This window comes from Epinephelus moara, chromosome 20 (assembly GCF_006386435.1).
Source record: "Epinephelus moara isolate mb chromosome 20, YSFRI_EMoa_1.0, whole genome shotgun sequence".
Lineage (NCBI taxonomy): Eukaryota > Metazoa > Chordata > Actinopteri > Perciformes > Serranidae > Epinephelus > Epinephelus moara.
In genome coordinates, this window is record NC_065525.1 from 6176632 (window position 1) to 6197915 (window position 21284).

At 40.2% G+C, this 21284-nt stretch overlaps 1 protein-coding gene across 5 annotated transcripts in view; it reads left to right on the forward strand.

Annotated features, from left to right (window-relative positions):
* Positions 1-21284, forward strand: part of ppfibp2b (PPFIA binding protein 2b) — a 147020-nt gene that overhangs the window by 42387 nt on the left and 83349 nt on the right. For all 5 annotated transcript variants that reach the window (XM_050072211.1, XM_050072203.1, XM_050072204.1 and 2 more), the window contains exon 3: positions 8557-8765. In XM_050072211.1, coding sequence (XP_049928168.1) covers positions 8557-8765 — 209 coding nt within the window. The remainder of the gene's footprint in view (positions 1-8556; positions 8766-21284) is intronic.

Here is a 21284-nt window from a genome sequence, read left to right on the forward strand (position 1 = left end):
TGGCACACCGAGCAAGAAAGAGCAGAAGGAGAAGCCATCGCTAACTGTAAAGCTAATGTAGCTAACAAGGCTAGTAACGTGCAAACAACAGCTAAGAGATTAGCAGGGAAGTCGTAAAAAGGAGGAGAGCTATAAGTGCTTAAACAGAACTAGTGTGGGTTAAGACTTGAAGTAGATGTTAAAGCAACTGAAGTGAGAAAGCAGAAAGTAGGCTAGTAGAATTCACTAGAGCAGTACAGAGACGCTGTCACAGAAACACCGGAAATGACACAACTCGCTTACCACAATACGTCAGCACGTCAGCAATGCAGGCTCACATGCATGTATCCTGTTGGGGACTACGGATGGAAATTAGCCTTGTGCTAAATCCGGCAATTTTTACACTGTATCATGTTCCAGATACTCGTATCTGCCTCATGCCCTGTGTTCATTAATTTTGCACTGTCCCGTCCAAATAAACAAATAAACTAAACTTATGTGAGATGGTAATGGCTGAGTGGCAGTCACATCTCTCACAAGCTCAGGTCCAACATCTAGAACCATTTTCTACAGTCATACAGACCAGCCCGATAGCTGTACACATGTGGCTTCTCTTTGCACCAGAGTAACCCTGATATAGAGAGCACAGTACTCTGCAGATAACAGTGTCATTTGGTCTGTCAGTTGGTCAATGCATTCACACTGTTGCAGTGAACACAACCAGAACACTTCGTTCTGGTTTGCTGTAAGGAGCTGCAAAGCCTGTAGGTGACACAAGAGAGGCTTGTAGTTTCTCACAATGTGTGCCAACTACTTACTCTATACCACATACTATGCACCATATATTAATGCTGCATACACTATAATAGTTGGTATTATGGTTTGGCATCGAGAATCTAACTGGTAGCAGTTTGTGCACCAGAGAATCATTGAGAAATGTGGTTTTCAATACAACTTACTGATTCCTCAAAGCAAAGTTGGATCACAGTAGATTTCATTCTGTCTTATCAGTATAGATGTGTCAGTGCAGTACAAATGAGAAACCAAGCAAAACAGAAACTCCAGAAAAAAAGTGGTAATTTCAAATTTGAAAAAATCACACAATATGAGAGTAATATTAATTTCCCAGGATTCATTATTCGTGTGTGTTATTTGGATTTTTAAGCTATCACCAGAGTCACTGCAATTTACTTTTTACTTTTTTTTTTTTTTTTACATTTTTTAACTTATCATCAGCTGTGTGTATCTTTTTATGCCTCTGCGCCAGTGTAAGCTGTGGCTGGAAGCATTATGTTACGCAGTATCTCAGATCATCTCAGGCCTTGAGAGGATTTCTTCAGATGTGGCACAAACATCCACTTGGACTCATGGATGAACCATAGACCATATAAAGATTGGCAACATTACAGCTCCCCAAAAGTGGAGCCTAAATATCTCAATCGCCTCCTGGTGGCTGTCTACAGTACAGCCACCCTGGCTGTAGCGACAAACCCTGTTGTTCCATGTTAGCAGATAAGAAATGGGCCAAAGTAAAAAGTACACATCAAATAAATTTTTGCCAAAGATGGTTTCTGTCATTTTAGCAAGTTCTTATCGTGCTTGTGTATGTTCAAGTGTTCATTTTTCTGATAAGTTTAGTTCTAATTAGTTATTTGATGCTATTAAAAGGGGGCTGTGACAGCATGACTGACAGCTGTGTGTGCCAGTCAGTGTGTTTGTGATTGGTGGCGCTGCTTGCAGTTGGTTGGACAGCAGGAGCTCGATACTGCAGAGATTGCTACTTTGCGACTCTGACTCCAAATTATGTCACCAGTGCAAGATGGCAGCGACCGTATCTGGGTCATTTTGGCTTCATTTTTGTACAGCTGGAGGAAGTAGACGTGTTGACCATCTTACTATGTAGTCATTAGCCCCTTTTCCACCACAGGAACTTTTCTCATTTACCGGGGATTTTGAAAAACCTCCGCGCATTTCCACCGAAATTACCCAGGTAAAAAACTTTCCCTCAACCCCAAACTTTGCCTGAAAAAAGTACCTAGTAGGGGGGTAGGACTTTTCAGATTACCTGGAATTCTTCAGGGGCGGGGCTGTTTGCTGAAGAATGCTGATTGGTGGAACACACCCGCAGCGTTCCGCACTTCCGTGTCAGTGTGGCTGCAAACTTTATTTAATTTCTACAAGCTTCATTTCGTTTCTGTTTTGATTAAGGATGGGTACCGAAAACCGGTACTAAATTATCAAAGACCATAATATTGATAAGCGCTAACGGTAGCGGTTTTTTTGTGCCGGCGCTGAACTCCTCCACATACACACACATCTACACATACACCGATGCAACACGGTAACCGGTGAACAGCTGAGCGGCCCCGGTGGAAACGAAGTGAAGATAACTCGAAAATTACTCGAGTTGCTCAGCAGCTACACTCATTACTGTATGTGACATTAACCCTTAGTGAGTAAGAAACCAATACTTTATCAATACATGTGTTCAGCGAGCCTGAACATGTAAACATGTAGACAGCAATATTCAATATGCTCCGTCCACAGTCTCTCATCCACGGTCACTAACGTTATGTCTTACACAAGAACAGCACACTAGTTCAGCTGATAGTGAATTGTTACTAATAAACTCAAATGACAGCTGTCTGTATGTAGACTAACTTAGTTTGACACTTATCTTAAAATACTTTAAAACTTAGCTGCTGGCTGAGACAACAGCCCCCCCCAACTCTCACATACCAAGCTGGCGGAGCCAAATACAGGACACACGCCGAATCATGTACGTCATCAGCCTGATTTGAATAAATTTTACGGAACTTTGAGTTGCGGTGAAAACACAAACCACACAGATTACCAGGAATTATTTTACTCAGGTAAATAAATTCCTGGTAATAAAAGTTCCTGGAAATGTTGGTGGAAAAGGGGCTAGGTTGAACTGATTAGAATTTGGTGGTCAAACCTCACAAAACATGTTTTGGCCTAACTCAAGAATTCATATACTAATAATGACAAAATTTCACCCAAATGTTTAATAGGATAAAATTATGAAGTGATGACATTTTATATCTCCAAAGTCAAAGGTAGGGATGGGTATCATTTTTATTGATACTACTACCTTTATCGATACTCGTTTTGGTACTTTATTGGTACTTGTTTAGTTTTTATCAGTCACTGTAAATCACTCCTGCTGTCCTCTGTCCTCCTGATCTCCTGTCCTCCTATCCGCTGTCCTGCTCCCTCTCTGCTGATGTGATTCACTGTGTGCAGGTAACATTAGTGCTGGTAGAGAGAGTTGGGGCTGTTTGCCTCAGCCAGCAGCTAAGTTTAAAAGTATCTGCCCAATTTTACGGTAAGTGTCAAACTAGGTTAGTCTACATACAGACAGCTGTCATTTGAGCTTATTAGTAACAATTAGCTATTAGCCGAACTAGCATGCTGTTCTTGTGTAAGACATGTTAGTGTCCGTGGATGAGAGACTGTGGACAGAGCATATTGAATATCGCTGTCTACATGTTTACATGTTTATGCTTGCTGAACACATGTATTGATAAATTATTGGCTTCTTACTCGATAAGGTTTAACTTCACTTACAGTAACGAGTGTAGCTGCCGTCAACTCGAGTAATTTTTGAGTATGTGGAGGTGGTCAGCCCTGGCACAGAGGGCAGATGAGAGGCTGCAGGATGACAATGTTATCAATACTACGGTCTTTGATAATTTAGCCTCGGGGCTAATTTAGTACTGGGTTTCGGTACCCATCCCTAGTCGAAGAAGGTCAACTTCATTGTGACATCATAATGTTCTCCAAAAACACTTTTCTGGCCATTACTCCTGGCCATCTCCCAGAAGGGGAGACATTTGGTCAGAAAGTGAATTGGTGACACTGATCTTGGGTGTCCACCTTAAAACTGTGCTGATTGTATAGATCTTCCATGCTGCCGGGGGAAGATGCATATGAAGCATTCTGATAACAGCAGGTTAATAAGTGGTAAACTAGTGAACTTCACCTGTGACACTGCCTAATTTTTGTGTTAGTGTGTGTGTGTGTGTGTGTGTGTGTGTTAGAAACGTGCGTGTGCTTTGCAGTGTGTAACTGCAGCCAGTTCAGTCTTGGTCAAAAGGGTTTAACTAACAGTGGGGTAAATGTTTAATGTGGGAAAACAAAGGCTGAGAAGAGCAAAGTATCTCTTCAATCACAGAAGAACAGAGAGACACAGAGATAGAGAAAGTGTAAGGGGACTTTGGGTTTCTGTGAATTCCTCAAAATAAAAATGGCTAGTTTCCCCCCCCCACACACACACACACACACACACACATAAAGTGTTGAATCAGGCTACCACCTTCTCCCATATAACAGAAGTCAACAAAAGAGTGTTTAAAGGTACCACTGTAACATCTGAAGCTCATCTAGTTACTGCTGTTGGCCCAAAACACGGTGACCTCATCGAGTGCTCTGAGTTTGCTATTCCGGCTCTCAGTGACCACAAATAGAAATACATTAAAAATCCCATTAGCAATAACATCAGACATTCACTAACAAGGAAATTAGAGACACTTATCAACAGAATGTATATGTTTCATGCTATTTTCCTTTTTGGTTAAGCATCATGTGGGAATTCTAGTGAAAGCACTCCAGTGGTTAATGACTTTGATGTTTGTATCGTTGTTGAGGTGAATGAAATAGTGTCACCAGCAACTGTTTACAGGCAGGGTAGTGATGACAAGACTTAGTTCCCAGACCCAGTTCTCCCCATTAACCCTTCCACATATTTCAGTGAGCTTCAGAAAAGAGAGCTGCTCTCTGGGTTATGGTGAAAATAATTTTAATTTGGAAAATGACACCTGTCATGAGCTAAGAGTTGAAAAGCAATGCCTCTGAGATTGGTGGTGTGCACTTGTAATAGTTGCAGATCAGACAGCACAGACAGACAAAGACAGTCAAAAACAGCAAAACTGCTGCAGTTTGTTCATAATGACAAAAGAATGCAAAGGATTAAAGGTAGACAGCACTACTACAACAGAACATATTATATAATTGCCGTATCACAGTTCCATATTACCTATTCTAAGCAGGCTCTGAGGGGTAACTAGACCCTATTCGCTCATGATTTAATGCTTCTGCACCGACAATAGCCATGGCCGGAGACATTATGTTTTCAGATTGTCCGTCCGTCGATACGCACGTACGTCCATACATCCGTATGTACTTACGTCTCATCCTTGTGAGTCTGATATCTCGAGAATGCCTCAGTTGTCAAAGGTCAAAGGTCAAGGTCAGTGTGACCTCACAAAATTTGTTTTTGGATGTAACTCAAGAATTCATACACTAATTATGACGAAACTTGGACACACAAATGTCTAATAGGATAAAATAAAGAAGTGAACACATTTTATATCCAAAAGGTCTAAAGTCAGCTTCACCGTGACATCATAATGGTCTGAATAAAACACTTTTCTGGCCATTATTCAATGTCGTAACTCAATAACAGAAGGGGAGACATTTGTTCAGATACTGAATTGATGACACTAATTTTGGGTGTCCACCTTGAACCTGTGCTGATTGTATAGATCTTCTGTGCTGCAGTAGCCTGAGTGTCAGACTGAAGCTCCCAGAACCTTCAGTCTGACATGGCTTCCATTGAAGGCGATTTACAAGGGGGAGGGAATTTGATTTTTCCCTAACCAATCAGTAGAGATCAACGACTCACCCAGAATCTGACGTCATTAGTATCCATGCCTCGGAGGTGCCGAAAACAAGCGAGCATTGCCCGTTTAAAATGTCTCCGTCGTCGTGCACGCCCAGCTGCATCGCCGTTAAATCCAGTTTAGCAGCTTCCTTAATTTGGTCCTCCATTAACGCGAGTAGTGGCGAAATACCTCGATAGCATCGTTAATGTGGTCTGTATGATCTGTAGCGGTTGCCATTGTTGCTATCCTCACCAGTTACCCACCGGCGTACAGCTTGACATCAGCGTGGCGCTGATTGGCTAATTGCTAGACCCCCGGCGTTCATTGGTCCGTCCAAACGACGACGTTTGGATGAGATAAATCGCAAATTCATTGAAGTATGCCAGACCAGTAATGCAAGCCTACTCAGTTGAGTGGGCGGGGTCTATGGTCTGGAACCAGGTCAGTGCTGCAGGGAAAGATGTGTTTGAAGCATCCATGTGTTAGAATTTGTAGCATCTTTTCAGCAACATATGCAGCATGTCAACTGTCATGGCTACATATGACTCTCGACAGACATGCATGTAAACTGTAACTGCAACTTAACTGGTACGTGGAGGCATAAAACCATGGGGTGGTAATACTAGTTGTGTCTTAGTGACTGATGTGAAAATCAATTTTTTAAAATGGTCCAGTATTGAGAGAGGGGGCTTCAGCTGACAGCTGCACAACACCTGCAATGTAACCAGATGGGTCACTTGTGAACCGTCATTGTATGTCCATTAAAAGTGGTTATTTTTGCCACAGACAGGCTCATGTTGTTATTGTTATAACAGGGTGACAATGCTGGAAATGTGAGTGAGAGGGAATGTATGTGGTGTTGGAGTACAGAAAGTGCAGCCTAATGTTAAAGAAAAGATTTTCAATGTCACGTTCCTAATGCTGTCCTCTTGTACCAAGTCACATCTTGTGAGATTTACGAACGAGACTTCATCTTGAGCGAGACTTAGACACAATAACAAACAGACTGGATCAAGCGAAAGGTAAAAAGTCACTTCAGACACTTGTAATAACAATTTGAGCTGCTCTATGGCAAAAATAACCACTTTCAATGGATGCACAGTGACAGTGCACAAGTGACCCATCTGGTTACATTACATGCATTTTTGTGGCGGCTGGCTGCAACCCTTTCTCTAAATACTGGACCAGTATTAAATATTGTTGTTCACTTAGGCACAAAAGCATGACAAAAGAGAGTCCAGGTTTGAAAATGACAAAGTTACCCTTTAAGTAAACCCCAATGAATACTGGGTCTTTAAGGCAGATACCAATATCAAAAGTTTAAAAAATCCATTAACGTTATATTATTTGTTTTATTTACTTTAGCGAATACAAAATGAAAACAAACATTTCATGTTTGAGGGCTGTTTCTGTTCTCATGTTGAAGTGTCCTTGGCCAAGACACCGAACCCCAAATTAATTTCAATGGTAAGGCCATCATCTTGCACGGTGGCTTGCTTCCAATAATGTGTGTATGTGAATGAGTGAATGAGAAGCAAATTGTAAAGCTTTTTGGATAAAAACACTATATAAATACAGTTTGATAATTATACCTTAGATGCACAGACGTGTAAGACCCGGAAACACTTACCAATGAGAGCAGAGTGAGCTTTTTTGTGAGGGGGGCTTAAAGAGACAGGCGCTTAAACAGAGCGTTTCAGACAGAGGGTTAATACAGACATACAGTATTCAGGCAGACAGTATGAGAAAAATAATGTGTTTTTTGAACATGACAGCATTTAAACATGTTCAAATTGAAACCCAAAATACTACTATGAACCTGACAATGAGATATGATATGGGACCTTTACATTTATTTTAGTGGATTTTCATCTGAATTAACTTCCCTGTGTAACAAATAATAAAGTCATCACAGTATTGTTTCATGAATGTACAGCAGATATCCAAACCTGACACTCAAAAACAATATCAAATGAATAACTTGTCCTCCTACAGTTGAGTTATAGGCTACCTGTGCTGGAGGTGCTGATGCATTTTGAATTTACATGAGTTGACAGTGCGTGAATAATGCTTTCCTCTGCGTGCTCTGGCCCAAATACACCACATGGATGAATGACAAGATGAATGAGTTCATGTTCTGTTTGTTTCTGTAGTCATATTGTACATGGTTCATGTGTACTTCTCCTACACCAGCCTAAAGTTATTTGTTAATACAATGTGCAGTAAATGCAGCAGTGAGTTAATGCTAAGTTTTCCACTGTCACTGTTAATACTTCATCCTGTGAGCATTTTTGAGACTTAAGAGTACTTCGTATCCTGTGTCCGTCATATAAGTTCGTACCTGGGTAAATAGTGATGTAATATTTCCCTGGACTGTTTAAGGTGTACAGTGGTGACCCCATATATTAGAAGTGACTTTTACTTCCTTAATTTATAGCTTTCAGTTCCTCACTTCTCTCTGTTGTGCAGAGGCTGCTTTAAGATATTCAAGCAAAGGTTGTTCTCATTATACTGTTTATTAAATTTGGACTCCATATGGAGGGACTGTAATGCGTGTCAGAGTCACAATTACTTGAGTGCATCCAGATGTGTGTGTGTGTGTGTGTGTGTGTGTATGTGTGGGGGGGTGTGGGTGCCAGGGAAATGATCCAGGTGACACATGGACATTTTGGAAATATTCAGGAGGATGTATGGCTCTGAATAAACTCTGCGCTCCTAGTTTCCAAAGCTCCATTCTCCATTTCTCCTGCAGCGGCTGGTAATCCACCTAACAGATTTGTTTTGCATCGTAGTCATGTTTTAGTTTTGAATAACAGCATTACTAATAATTGTTCTGGGGTAAGTAATTGTCTCCTCTCTGCTCTTCTGTTCCCTTCCACATACTCTACAGGATCGAAAGCAGCAGCGGTGGAGTTTTCTAACAGCATGTATGACCTGGGTTCTCCAGTCAGCGCCGGTCCTCTGCAGGTGGTTCAGTTAGCTGAGGACCTCAAACTTGCCTTGGAGCTTCAACCCAACCAGGACGAGAGAGAAAGCCTTAGAGCACAATTACCTCCAGAAACAGCACAGATTCTCACAGACTGGCTACAGAGCGGTGCTGTGAGTACACTGTGTGCTTCAAGTCAACTTCCATCTTTATATGACACGTCTTAGTCTTAAGATAAAGCTTGCTTGCAGTGTAATGTTCAAAAATGTTGTTAGAGATGTCACACTTAATTTATCTGTATCGCATCAAGCTACATCACCATGTGTTTTTTTCTTTTTTAAGCAGTCAAAAATAATCTGATTTTAGTTTCTGCTGTGTTTTTTTTTTTTTACAGCGTGGTGGATTGTTTGGGCTTTTTGACTTTTTTTTTTTACCCTATTTGGTGTTCATTTTAGGCAAGAACACTTTAAGAAACAGCTGACGATGAGCATCGGTCTAGATTGTAGACTGAGCCCAGTAGCCAGAATCTGTTTCTGAATCTGTTTTTCACAGGTGATTTAAAAATTGCTATATCTGAAGTGCATCATGGGTTTCACCATCATTTTAGAGGTATTCTGCATTTTCTTTGCAATCACCTCTGTGTTAAACCAATGGCAGTAAATAACTTAAGTAATTATATTGTATGAAAAGGGAGTAGGATTAGATGATTTTACTTCTTCATACTACCTTTTGAATATGTGTTGATTTTTTTATCAAGTGTTAAACAGTGTGAAAGATTTAGGGGAATTTAGTGCCATCTAGTGGTGAGGATTGCAGATTGCAACCAGCTGAAACTTCTTCAGGTTAGATTTCGTTCAGAGTTCATTGTTCAGGAGGTTTTTACCGGGAGCTGAATTTTTGGCAGAGGTCATTGCCTGTTTTTGTTTTAAACCAATCACTTTAGCAATAAGCTTGCCTTGCTCTGTTGATATATTGTTGAATTTAACAGAGCCAATTGCTTACGGTAAGCATCAACTCCTTCTAAAAGATGATTTATGATTCCTTATGACTCATAAATAGTCACTTGTTCATTCGGCAAACATTTAATATTATGTGGTATTAATTTTAGCTTCATGCAAAGCGAATGAATGTGATATTTCACAGAAAATGCTCGTCTGCCTTAATGAAACAGTTTACAGGTTTTTATAAAAACTGATTTATTACATTGAAGTTCTACCAAGTGAAGATATTTCAGCTTGTAAATCTTTTATATTGAATATTTCTGTGTCATTGGCCAGAGGGTTTATAGAGCTGAATTTGTAGTGAAACTCTCACTGTCCTTAGAGATTGCACAGCTGGGTTAGAAATTGCACTGTATGCTCAGTGTACATGTCTCAGCTAATAAAAGTTGTGTTCACTTGCACTCAGAACAGGATGGATCGCCTGGTAATGCACAAGTTATATAAGTGCATTCATTGTGATGTTTTGGAAGTTGACATTCTCTGAGAAGTGGAGTCAGATGTGCCGCATGCTAACCAAAAGAACCAGCTGGTTAGTTTGAAAGGCCTCATTCAGCAAGGAGTATTTGTGTTTATAGTGCATTTCTATGTATTTTTCTCTTCTTTCAAGGTCAGAGTTATTCATTAAACACATTAGGAAAGAGAGACTGTATTCATCTGTTCATTCAACAGTGGTTAGAGCAGGAGGCTGGTTCAGGATCACAAACAATTTCTGCATTCATAAGTATATTTTTCTGTTCCTCTGAGGTGACTCTCTATGGTCACAGCATTCAGCCTAATGCTTCTTAAATGCTTTTTTGGTGTGAATTAGTTTATTTAAATGATGTCGCTTGTATCACTGTAGACATTCAATCAAACAGATCAGTCAGTAGAGGCACAGTCAGAGCAGAGTCAGACAGGGTCAACTGAGAGGTCAAAGGCAGGGGAGAGGAATTTAGCTGCTGTGCTACAGAACAGTTATTCTCTGCTGCAGGAGGTTGGCACGTCTCTGTGAGGATGAACTCAGAGCTCATTTGGTCTCTGTCCCAGTCTTACACCAGCCATCCTCTTTCTTTCTTTCTTTCTTTCTTTCTTTCTTTCTTTCTTCATTTAGTATGATAATATCGGCACATGATCCGTATCAGCCGATATTGGCTTTAAAATGAAATACTGGAATTGGCCAACATGCCAACTTTTTTTTAGATTTTTTTTTTGGGCAGTTTTGCCTTTAATTGACTTTAAGGAAAGTCAAGTGTGAAAGGGGGAGAGAGAGAGGGAATGACATGCAGCAAAGGGCCAAAGGCTGGAGTCGAACCCGTGCCGCTGCGGCAACAGCCTTGTACGTGGGGCGCCTGCTCTACCACTAAGCCTTGAGTTTGGCATTATGGTCGTTGATATCTTGTTGTTTTTTTTGGGGGTTTGTTGGAGCCAGAAGTGACCATATTTGGAAGAGAAAGTTAGAGCTAACCCTAACACTAGCTGCTTGCTTAGTTAGCACAACACATTTACAGCTATGGTTAACTGTGATAATACTTATGCTAACGCTAATTTTCACTAGGAAAAAACGGGCTTAAACCATTAAAACAAAATGTACTTAGCATAGATACTGAATATCTGACTCCTTTGAGGTTTTTTAGTGTAACTAAATGCTGAACAAGACTTTATGAGTCGACTAAAATGTTACAGATAACTTTGATGAACTAAAAACATACTGAAATAGCGACAGCTAAGATTATGGCTGTACTCTGTGAATCTTGGGTTACACTACCAGCATTGTCAGTGTGGTACCAACTTGTCATGGTCTGCACCCACCTGTCACTCAAAGTGGCCAAACCCTTAATTATGCATAACTTTCAGTGTTAATTTTGTTGATGAAAACTATGATGAGTATTTTTCATCAACAAACTTTTTTCTTTGATAAAAATGAGAAGATGACGAGCTAAAATTAGATCTTGACAATAAAAACTTAGACAAAATCCATGTTTCAATTTCATTGACGAGACGAGAAGAGACGAAAATGTTTGTGGTGGACTATCGGACTCTGAAAGCCGAGAACGGCCATGTTCGCAGTTATCTTCAAATGCTGCATGAGTGACAGGCTGGCAAACTCCAGTAAATAGTCTGCACCAGTAGTCATAGAGCTTTTCAAATGATGATCAGTCCCCCCTTAAACCTGAATGAGGAATGAGGAATGACAATTAGTGTAAGTGTTTGTAAGTATGAATTATTTGTAAATGTGGGAAAAAATTGTCTGAATAAAATTTTTATACAACGTGTTACCTTGATTTTAATTTCTAACACACGAATTAGCCTAACTGGATTAGTTTAAAGATAGAAAAACACAAACATAGAAAACATAATGGCTAAAAGTGTGAATTTTTGTTAAATAAAACTAGACTAAAACTATGAAGGATAAAAATGATTTAAATGTGATTATAGCATTTTCATCTCAAGACTAAGACTAAATCTAAAATTGTCAAAATTAACACTGGTAACTGTAAATCTAAGTAATATTAAAACAGGTACATTATTAAAAAGAAATTCACCCCCCCTGCGCAGTTGTCATGAATAGGGAAGTTAGCTTTGGAGACCAAAACTGTTTTTTGTACCAGGCTGTAAACATGTTTATTTCTGCTGTAAAATTGGGCATTTTAACATGGGGGTATATTAGGATTGACTCGCTTCTGGAGCCAGCTTCAAGTGGTCGTTTAAGGAACTGCAGTTTTTGGCACTTTGATGTTGGCTTTATTTTTCAGTCTTGAAGGTTGCAGCTTTTCAGTAGTCACCACAATATCATTGCCATCTTCATCATTACTGTGTCGTTGTGCTGTTTGTAGCTACAGCTGCAGTGTTTTCACAGAGAGGGAAGGAGGGAAGGAAACAAGAGGAGAGGTTGGGACGGGTTCCATTAAGTTTTCCTCCGAGACACAATTACAACTTGACTATTATCAACTTCCTGCGCTGAGCTGCCTCCCTCACACCCTCTGTCTGTCCTGCGTGGCCTCTCAGCCGCTCTAACTTCTCTGTTTACAACATCCCTCACTATTTTACCTTTTTTTTCACGCTGTTCGTTTTCACTGCATACTGCCACTCTCCCCCCTCTCCCTGCTACTCTGGATGTTTGGACACCCTCCCTCTGCTTTCTGACGTGAGTCTGTTTGTAAATGAGTTACTGAGTGTAGTAGGCAGGCGCTCTAGACTCTGGTGAGAGGACTGTGTCGCTCAGGATTGTTAAGGTAAGGTCACACTTCTCAAGTATGGTGAAAGAATTCTGATGTTTTTGGCTTTTTAGCCATTTGAAACCCTGTGACTGAATTTGATGTACTATTTTTGCTGTGTAATATGTAGTCAGAAGGTCTGTTTTCTATTTTTACAAGTGACAAACATACTGTTTTGAATTTCTCTAGTGTTTTCTGCTGAATTCACTGACATACTCCTGTTACATTCAGTTATGTGAGATTGTTTGTTGCTGTTGCTGAGTGTTGTCCTGCAGAGGCTGCTGTTTTCTGCTCACAACACTGACTGAGACGGTTGAGACTTGAAAAGGCAAAGCGGATCTTGGATCCAGTTCAGCAGCTTTTCGAGCCTCTATATTGTTTCAACAGCAGATGTCTCACATGTTGCACACAGTCACCGGCCAACCCTCCCTCTTTTTCTTTCTTTCTTTGTTTCTTACTTTGATTTCTCCAGCTCCCTCTCCCCCTTTTCTCCCCCTCTCTTATTCACTCCTCCCTTCTGTCCCAGTTTTTCTCACTATGTTCAGATTTCTTGTGCTGTTGTGACATGCAGTGTAACGGGATGGTGTTGTCTTTACTAGTTTATTAATTGACTTTATTATACTGTATAGAGGAGAGAGGTTGGGTTGATGGAATGGACTGAGGACATTTCATGGAGAAAAAGGTTATGTGTTTTGAATCAGCTGAAAAAGCATCTAGAGGCCATTAGCCATCTTCAGTGTTGATTCCCTTGAGGCAATATTTCAACTTAAGTGAAACTTCTTTAATTATATTAGCAAGACATCAGTGTCATCTCCTAAAGGGATTCATGCTGTGTCTTTAATAATCTGTAATAAAAGCTCATTGGTTTTGATTTTTTACAAATATGAACCATAAAAAAATATCTGGATGTTATTAAAGGGGCAGATTGGTTTAGAATTAATATTCACCCTGACTTTATGTCCCTGCACATACAGACCTGGGTGTGTCCTGCTGCACACTTGATTCTTTGGCACTTGTTCACCACAGTTTATGGTAAACAAGTACCATTTTTCCATACACATGCGCTGGCTTGGCTTGACTTTGTTTGACACAGGGTGTCAGCTAAGCATGGCAGGGATTTGTGTCTCCATCACAACAGGGCTTCCCACTTGAAGGTGTGTCTTGAATTGATGATGGTTTGTCTTGAGTGATGACATTTAAAAGCAGCAGGCTGATCCATGGCTAAAGATGTTTTTTCATTACACAGCAGGGCAGGTAAAAGAAGTTGTTAGAGGTGAGCTGTTTGCAGAGGAGCAGTAAGAGCTTGTTGTCTGCAGCTCTTCATCCAATATCTCACTGTGGCTGTCTCTGATTTTACTCTTAATCTTTATGGTGTTAGTAGACTTGTTTTTATTGATAAATAGCCTCTAAGTTTTGCTAATTTGGTGATAAACACATGTATATCCTATAGATTCTTCACAATAAGAGTTCCCTGTTATTTTGTCATTTAAAAGCTTTTATTGCTAAACAGCAAAACAAGTAAATGTTGGGTTTTTATCATCAATAACTTAACACACTGCATATGGCTGAAAGCACACATAAAATGATAGAATAAAGCTTATAGCTGAAAGACAAATAGGGATGCAGGAGATAAACTAAACTCCAAACCACGGAGATTCAGTTTGGACTACAAAGTATCGAGAGCTGAACACACAGAGACTTTGAAAAACATCTTTCTCTCTGGTCTCCTGCAGACAGAGGTGAGTTTATTCTTGCAACACATGCGCTTGTTTCAGGGGGAGAAAGGGGGTCATCAGGGGTTGGCTGCTGTTGCTGAGACATCACCACTACTCGCTTGGAGGCAGCTGGGCGCACTTTTGGCCCGACTCCAGAGATCGTTTATCTTGGGCGTGTTGAAACTGACAATAGAAACGCAAATCTGCACAACATGTTTGACTCAGGGTGGCCAGAAGTGCCCATGGAAAAGCTCTGATGGTGCTCCGGTTGTGAGCACTCCTCAGAATATGCTTTCGGACGTACCTAGAGGGTAAAGAGAAAACTGGATCATCAGCTAATGATTGTCAGTCAAAAAGTTACAAGCAAGTCTCCAGTCTCAACCTCAATCAAGTTGCAAGTCGAGTTGTATAAAATTCTGATGATCTGGTCAAAAGATAGCCTTCTAGCTGACCTTTCACATTGTGTGACGTTATGTTACAAAACAAAACACAACTTCTCCACATCTAGAAAAATGCAAATATTTAATACATAAAAGTCAAGTCCCTTTGAGTCATCTCTCTGAAGTCATGAATACCAAGTCGAAGAAAAGTCGAATCTTTTATCGTTAGTCAATCAAGTCCTCAAATTTGCGACTGACTTGTGTCAAGTCATGTTACTCAAGTCCCCCACCCCTTCTGATTATACACCAAGTCAGGTCTTGCAAAGTAGCAAAAATGATGGCTCTAAGTGTTTGCTACAGTGTTTCAGATGCAAATTGTGTTATTATTACCCAGTTTTCCTTTTTTTTTTTTTTTTTTTTGTTTAAGGCATTTTATGCTTTCATTAGAGAGTTGACAGCTGAGAGATGGGGAGTGTCAGGCAAGAAATGTTCACAGCCTGACTAACTGGGGATCTTGTGGTTTGTGGATCAAAAAACCTAGGCCACCAGGGCTCCCCATCCAGCTTTAAATTTTGAGTCACAGTATACAATTTTAAAAGTATGGTTAAGCTTAGGGAATGGTTGTGGCTATGGCAAATACACTATGGTTAGGTTTAGGCAACATAAACACGTGGTTAATGTTGAGGAAAGATCTGAGTACAGTTAATAGAACTGTAGAGGTTAAGGTTCACAGCCCTGAAATGGAGCAACATTTGTTTCCAGAAACAATGTCCCTGTTACTATGATAATTCACCACCCTCTGTCAACAGTTTCCAAAGGGACTGTTTCTTCAGTGGAAATTGTTCATGTGGCCCATGAATTTCAATAGCAGCTTAAAAACAGCCTGACAGATCATCAATGCAGCTCATATGTAAGGTTGGCTACACCCTCTTGTCTTCATCCTGTCCACCTTCTCCCTCTTCCTGCTTGTCCCTGCTGACCTACAGGAACAACATCAAAGACACTCATGCTCTGCAATTAGTCTGCACCCTGTGGGCTTCTGTCCAGGGGATATTCCATAGTCAAACACACACGCACACTCACAGATACACACATGTAAACACAGGAAGCATCCTAAGTGTATTATTGGCAGGAAGTTGTGATACCCTGTGACTGCTGCTCATTACCACTGACCCAGAGACAGTTACATGTCCTCAGATGATGTTCCTGTGGTCCTTACAGAGTTGACCATTTTAAGTTTTCCTAAACCTAGGCAGAGAATGTGTGTGTTTGCCTGTTTGGGACAGGAAAAGACAGAAGTGTTTAGCATCTTTTATACAGATACCAGATACCTTCTCATAACAGAAGAATGAGCAGCCGGTAACAACATGGCGCAATCCACATCCAGAGCTGTGTATTTTTGGACGGAAGAGGAGACCAGTTCATGTTATGTCAGCTGAAAGAGTTAAATATTTTAAGATAAATGGATGGGAACAAAACATGGACTGGCGACCTGTTCAAAAAGGTGACGGAATAGCTGAACGATGACTGATTGTTTGGTCTGTGATATAATAGATCAACCGGAAAAAGGTCCAACACTAACAAGCTGAAAGGGGCATATTGCCACCTATCGTAGCAGAGTCAGACATACTTAAGTCATTAAATCGATTGCCCTTATGTGCTTGTATACTGGGACAAAAACAGTAGTCTTATTAAATGGCCTAGTTGAGCTATAACTGTAGCTCTACGTAACCGTGCATGTAAATGTACTGACTAACTTTGACTACTGTTTGAGGTGGGTGGGCAGGTATTTTACAGTCAGTTTACCAGAGCTTTTTGGCATAAATGGTTGCCTGCTGTGTCAAGGCTGATGAGAACAAGTTAAGTTGCTGACCCTAACACCAAAACAATATGCTGAAAGACACTAAAACGTTCTGTAGTTATATAGAACGTAATTAATTTTATAATATTATAATTATATATAATAATATATATATATGTATATATATATATATATATATATATATATAAAATTTTATATACATTATATATATTGTAAAACATTTCATGGGCAATGTGGTGTGGCTTTTTATTCTCTCCTTGATGTCTCTAGATTTTAAGCTTTTAATCGATTTTAATTCGATTTCTAACTGTACCTGAATTGGCCCATATTGGATCTTGGTTAAGGAGTCCACAAAGATGTCAGCTCACCACCTTGGTTTTAAGTGACTCTATCAATAGAGTATCAATATAATATGTAGTTGTTTGCAAGGTGCCACTGTCTGTGACAGCCAAGAGAGTCACTGAGATTTATAGAAATTAACCAAGGGCTAACCTCTGGGCTGAAAAATGAAGTCAACACGAAACTGCCAAAAACTGCAGTTCCTCAAATATCCACTTAAGACTGATTTCAATAGTTATTTTCATTCAAAGAGCCCCACCTTAAAATACCAAACTTTACAGCAGAAATAAACATGTTAATAGCCTGGTAAAAGGCATTTTTTTCATGTCATCTGTAGGGGGAGGGGATTTTTATAAAACTCACCTATATACCTTATTTTAGTGCTTAAAGTTGGACATAATTAAGGCTGGGGCCTTAAGTGACAGGCTGTCTGCCAGGCGTCACCCCAGTCCAAGTGGTCAAATGTCTAATCCAGCCCTTGCTCCTCCACAGCTTCACCTTCTCATCCAAATATGGTCACCTTTGGCCCAAAAAAACTTAGATGGCAACAGCCAAAATGCCATATTCTAGGCTTCAAAATGGGAGTCCATAAACCAATAGGCCATGTTACAGTGGTTACGTCCACTATTTTTGTAAAGTCTATTGGCTCAAATGATACCTGTAAACAGCAGTATGAACTTTAAAAAACTGACTTTGTACACCTGTGCAGCACACTCAAGAGATCTGTCAGTTACACCTATGTGTCTGGTCCTGTCCCCTCCTGTGGCCCCCAGTAGTAGGCGGTTCAGCAGGCGATCATCACTGCACACCTGGCTCTCATCAGCTTGCATCGTACATGTTGTCTTTTAAACTGATGATGATGGCATCCATCCAAACTGGTTGTGCACAAAACTACTATCCAAAAACGTATCGTACTGTATTGCCCACCCAAATAACTCCCAGCCCAGACACTGCTATTTACAGTAGGTCAACCAGTTGCCCCAGACTTTTGAACGCCTCCACCAACATAAGTACAACAGTAAAACAGTAGCAACAGCTCCATCTTGCCATCTCCAACTCTTAGAACTGCCCAGTGCTCCCCCTGTTGGCTGTCTCCCATTTCTACAATCTCAGTCATCTGTAACAACATGCCCTCCTGCCTCAAAAGGCCATGATGGTGGTGGTAGGGGGGCTTACATTTACAATGTACATCACTTCATTGGGATATTCACTTATCTGCCCTCAATTCTGAATACAACACACACAAAAAAAGTGGCCTTCTGAACACAAGGTCACTTTGTAACAAAGTATTAAAATTAATGATCTGAGGTCTCATTGTAAACATTGCAAGATGAGGCCTGAAAGTGGCGTGTGCCATTTCCTACTCAAAAGATGTGATCTTTAAAAGCAAACTTGATGGGAGAAAATTTGACCCATGCTTACTAACATTTTGGAGATGGGAAATTGATGATGCAGATGGTCAGGTGGAAGCCTGATTGTAGAAATTTGCGAACCCTGTGCGAGAGGCAGTACTGTAGCTGTTTAATGGAATAAATGTAATAATTGTTAAAGAAGCACATTCTAAAGGTCATATCCTTGACTTTACACTTTCTTCTGGTTTCTGCTCAGAGAACTTAGATTTAGTAGATGTTTTTGTGTCAGACCACAGAGTTCAAATACTTGCTTCTTTTTCTTCCTTGTTAAAACCTCACCCCATGCACTGTCTCATCATTACCAATGACTCTGCAGCCAAATTCAGTGACACTTTTTCCAATTGTTTTATTTCCAATCCAACACTTTCAGAAAATCCAGATGCATTATTAACTTCTTTCCACAGTCACTGTCTTCCCATTCTTGAGGACATTGCTCCAATGAAAATCAGAAAGCTAAAATCACACTCCCTCCCCCAGATGCATGACATACATTCGATCCCTGAGACGAGCAGAAAATTGGAAGACAAATCAATTATTAGTTATTTAGAATACTCGCAGAGAATATATGGAAAAGTCCTAGAAAACAGTAAAAGAGGCAATATCCAAAAATAATCATAAGCCCTTGGGCTTATGATTAGGTCGTCAGATCTGATGTTAATGGACCATCCTGTACAGATCTTGAACCTGGTAATGACTGGACACGGAAATTCACTTCTCATGTTATTGGAAAGATAGACAGCGTTCTGTTTCAAATTTCCCCGGATCCACGAAATCCTCCCTCCTTTTACAATTTTCCCTCACACAACTTCAAACTACAGTATCAGCATCTCAGCATTAGATAAATTAATGTGTTTGCAACCTTGTTAAAGGTAACTCTGATATTTTTCAACCTGGACTCTTGTAATGATTAAAAAAATAAATAAATAAAGAGGGCAACCTCTGTAGGGATCCTTTCCATAATGTTATCAGACACTTAAAACAATAATCTGAGCCTGTCAGTGGCAAAAACAAGCACTTTTAGTGGACGTACATAGGCCTGTCATGATAATATTGCGTAATATTGTACTTTTAAGACCATTTTTATTATTGTTGTAATTTTGCTGTTTTTAGACCATTTTTTAAACGTATATAATGATAATAAAGGCATTATGATGCAAGTACACCCTTTTAAAGAGAAATAAACATTTATTTAACAAGAATATTTAGGAATGCAAAAAAGAAAATTTAAATATCCGAAATAACACGTAAAAATACCTAAATAAATAAATAAAGACCTTTATAAATACAAAAAAATAGACTCTCAGTCCCTGTTAATAAAAAGTGCACTGCAATAGAAAAAAAATCAAACAACCAAAAACGATAAAATGGACTCTCAGTCTCTTGTCAAAAATTGCACTTGAAAAAAAACAAAAACAATATATAAATAAATATAACTAAATAAATGCTGTGGCATTTGGTTTAGGAACAAGTTCCATGTCTTTCTCTTACGCTCAATCGCACTGTGTGTGTGTGTGTGTGTGTGTGTGTGTGTGTGTGTGTGTGTGTGTAGCCCATAGCCCCGCCTCCCCCACAGAGACAAAGACACTCAATGACGAGTGCTTTCCCTCCATTCATTACACTAATGAACCAACTCACCTATGCATGGCAGTGAATGCTCTTGTCGTCCAGAAAACAAACACGCATGAATATAGCAATTAATCGTGGCCGGAAAAGTTACTGTCTCCCTTTAAATTTACCGTGCAATTAACCGACTTATCGCATATCGCAACAGGCCTACATGTACATTGACGGTCCTCTGTTGCCCACAGGGATTACATTGCAGCCTGCTTCATCGCCGCCGGCTGCAGTGATGTCTCTCTCAGTACTGGATTAGTTTAAAAAACATTGTTGTTCCTGTCATTCACTTAGACACAAAAACATGAGAAAATATGGCTCAGGTTGAAAATACCAGAGTTACCCTTTAAGAAAAGTTCTGTATTTAAAGTTTCTTGTTATATAAGTACCATGTTATTTGACCCATCAACAGTTATCCTTTTATAGTCCTTCATACTGCAAAACTGACACACCCTGCTCTGTACAGTATGTACTACAGTGTTTCCCATTAATTAACGAAACTATGGCGGCCCGCCATAGTTTAATTTGACCCGCCATAGTTTCTAAAAAAAAGATTTAGGCTGCCGAAAGTATTGACTTCTCATGATATAAATAATATCTCGAACGCTGTAGCGTTTTGTGCCAATGTGCTCAGGCCGTCAGATCCAGCGCTCGACAGTGCGAGCGTTTCACTCGACTAAAAATACGTGTGTGCGAACTGTAAAAAATATTTAGGGGCACATGTGCGCATAAAAAAAAAATCAGCCGAAGCAGCCTACATTTTTGTCAATAAAAAAATATGATAATCTAACCGCAAATGTTGGAGGAACTGGGTGGAAATAAGTCAAAGGGCTGTAGTTTCCTGGCGCAGCGCAGGGTGGCGCAGGGTGGCGAACCCCGCGCAGAGCTAGTTTCGAGCAGCGCAACCCGAGGTGCGCTCAGTTTGGTAGTTTGGCAGACCGAGGTGCGCTGAGAGGGGGAGGTGTCGACAGATGCAGCTTGGCACAGTGACAGTTTCGTGCCAAAAGGCTTCGCCGAAGGTGCGCTAAAAGCTCGCCATCTGAAACCAGGTCTACTGTCGGCGCAGGGGGAGCGCAGCTGGTGTAAGCCGAAGTTTGGCTGACCGGCGGACAGTGCGCACACGTCACCAAAACCTCACAGGCAGGTTTCCAGAATATCAGGCACATTAACAATGCAATAAATACCCAAAAACACTATTCAATGCAACTATCTGCA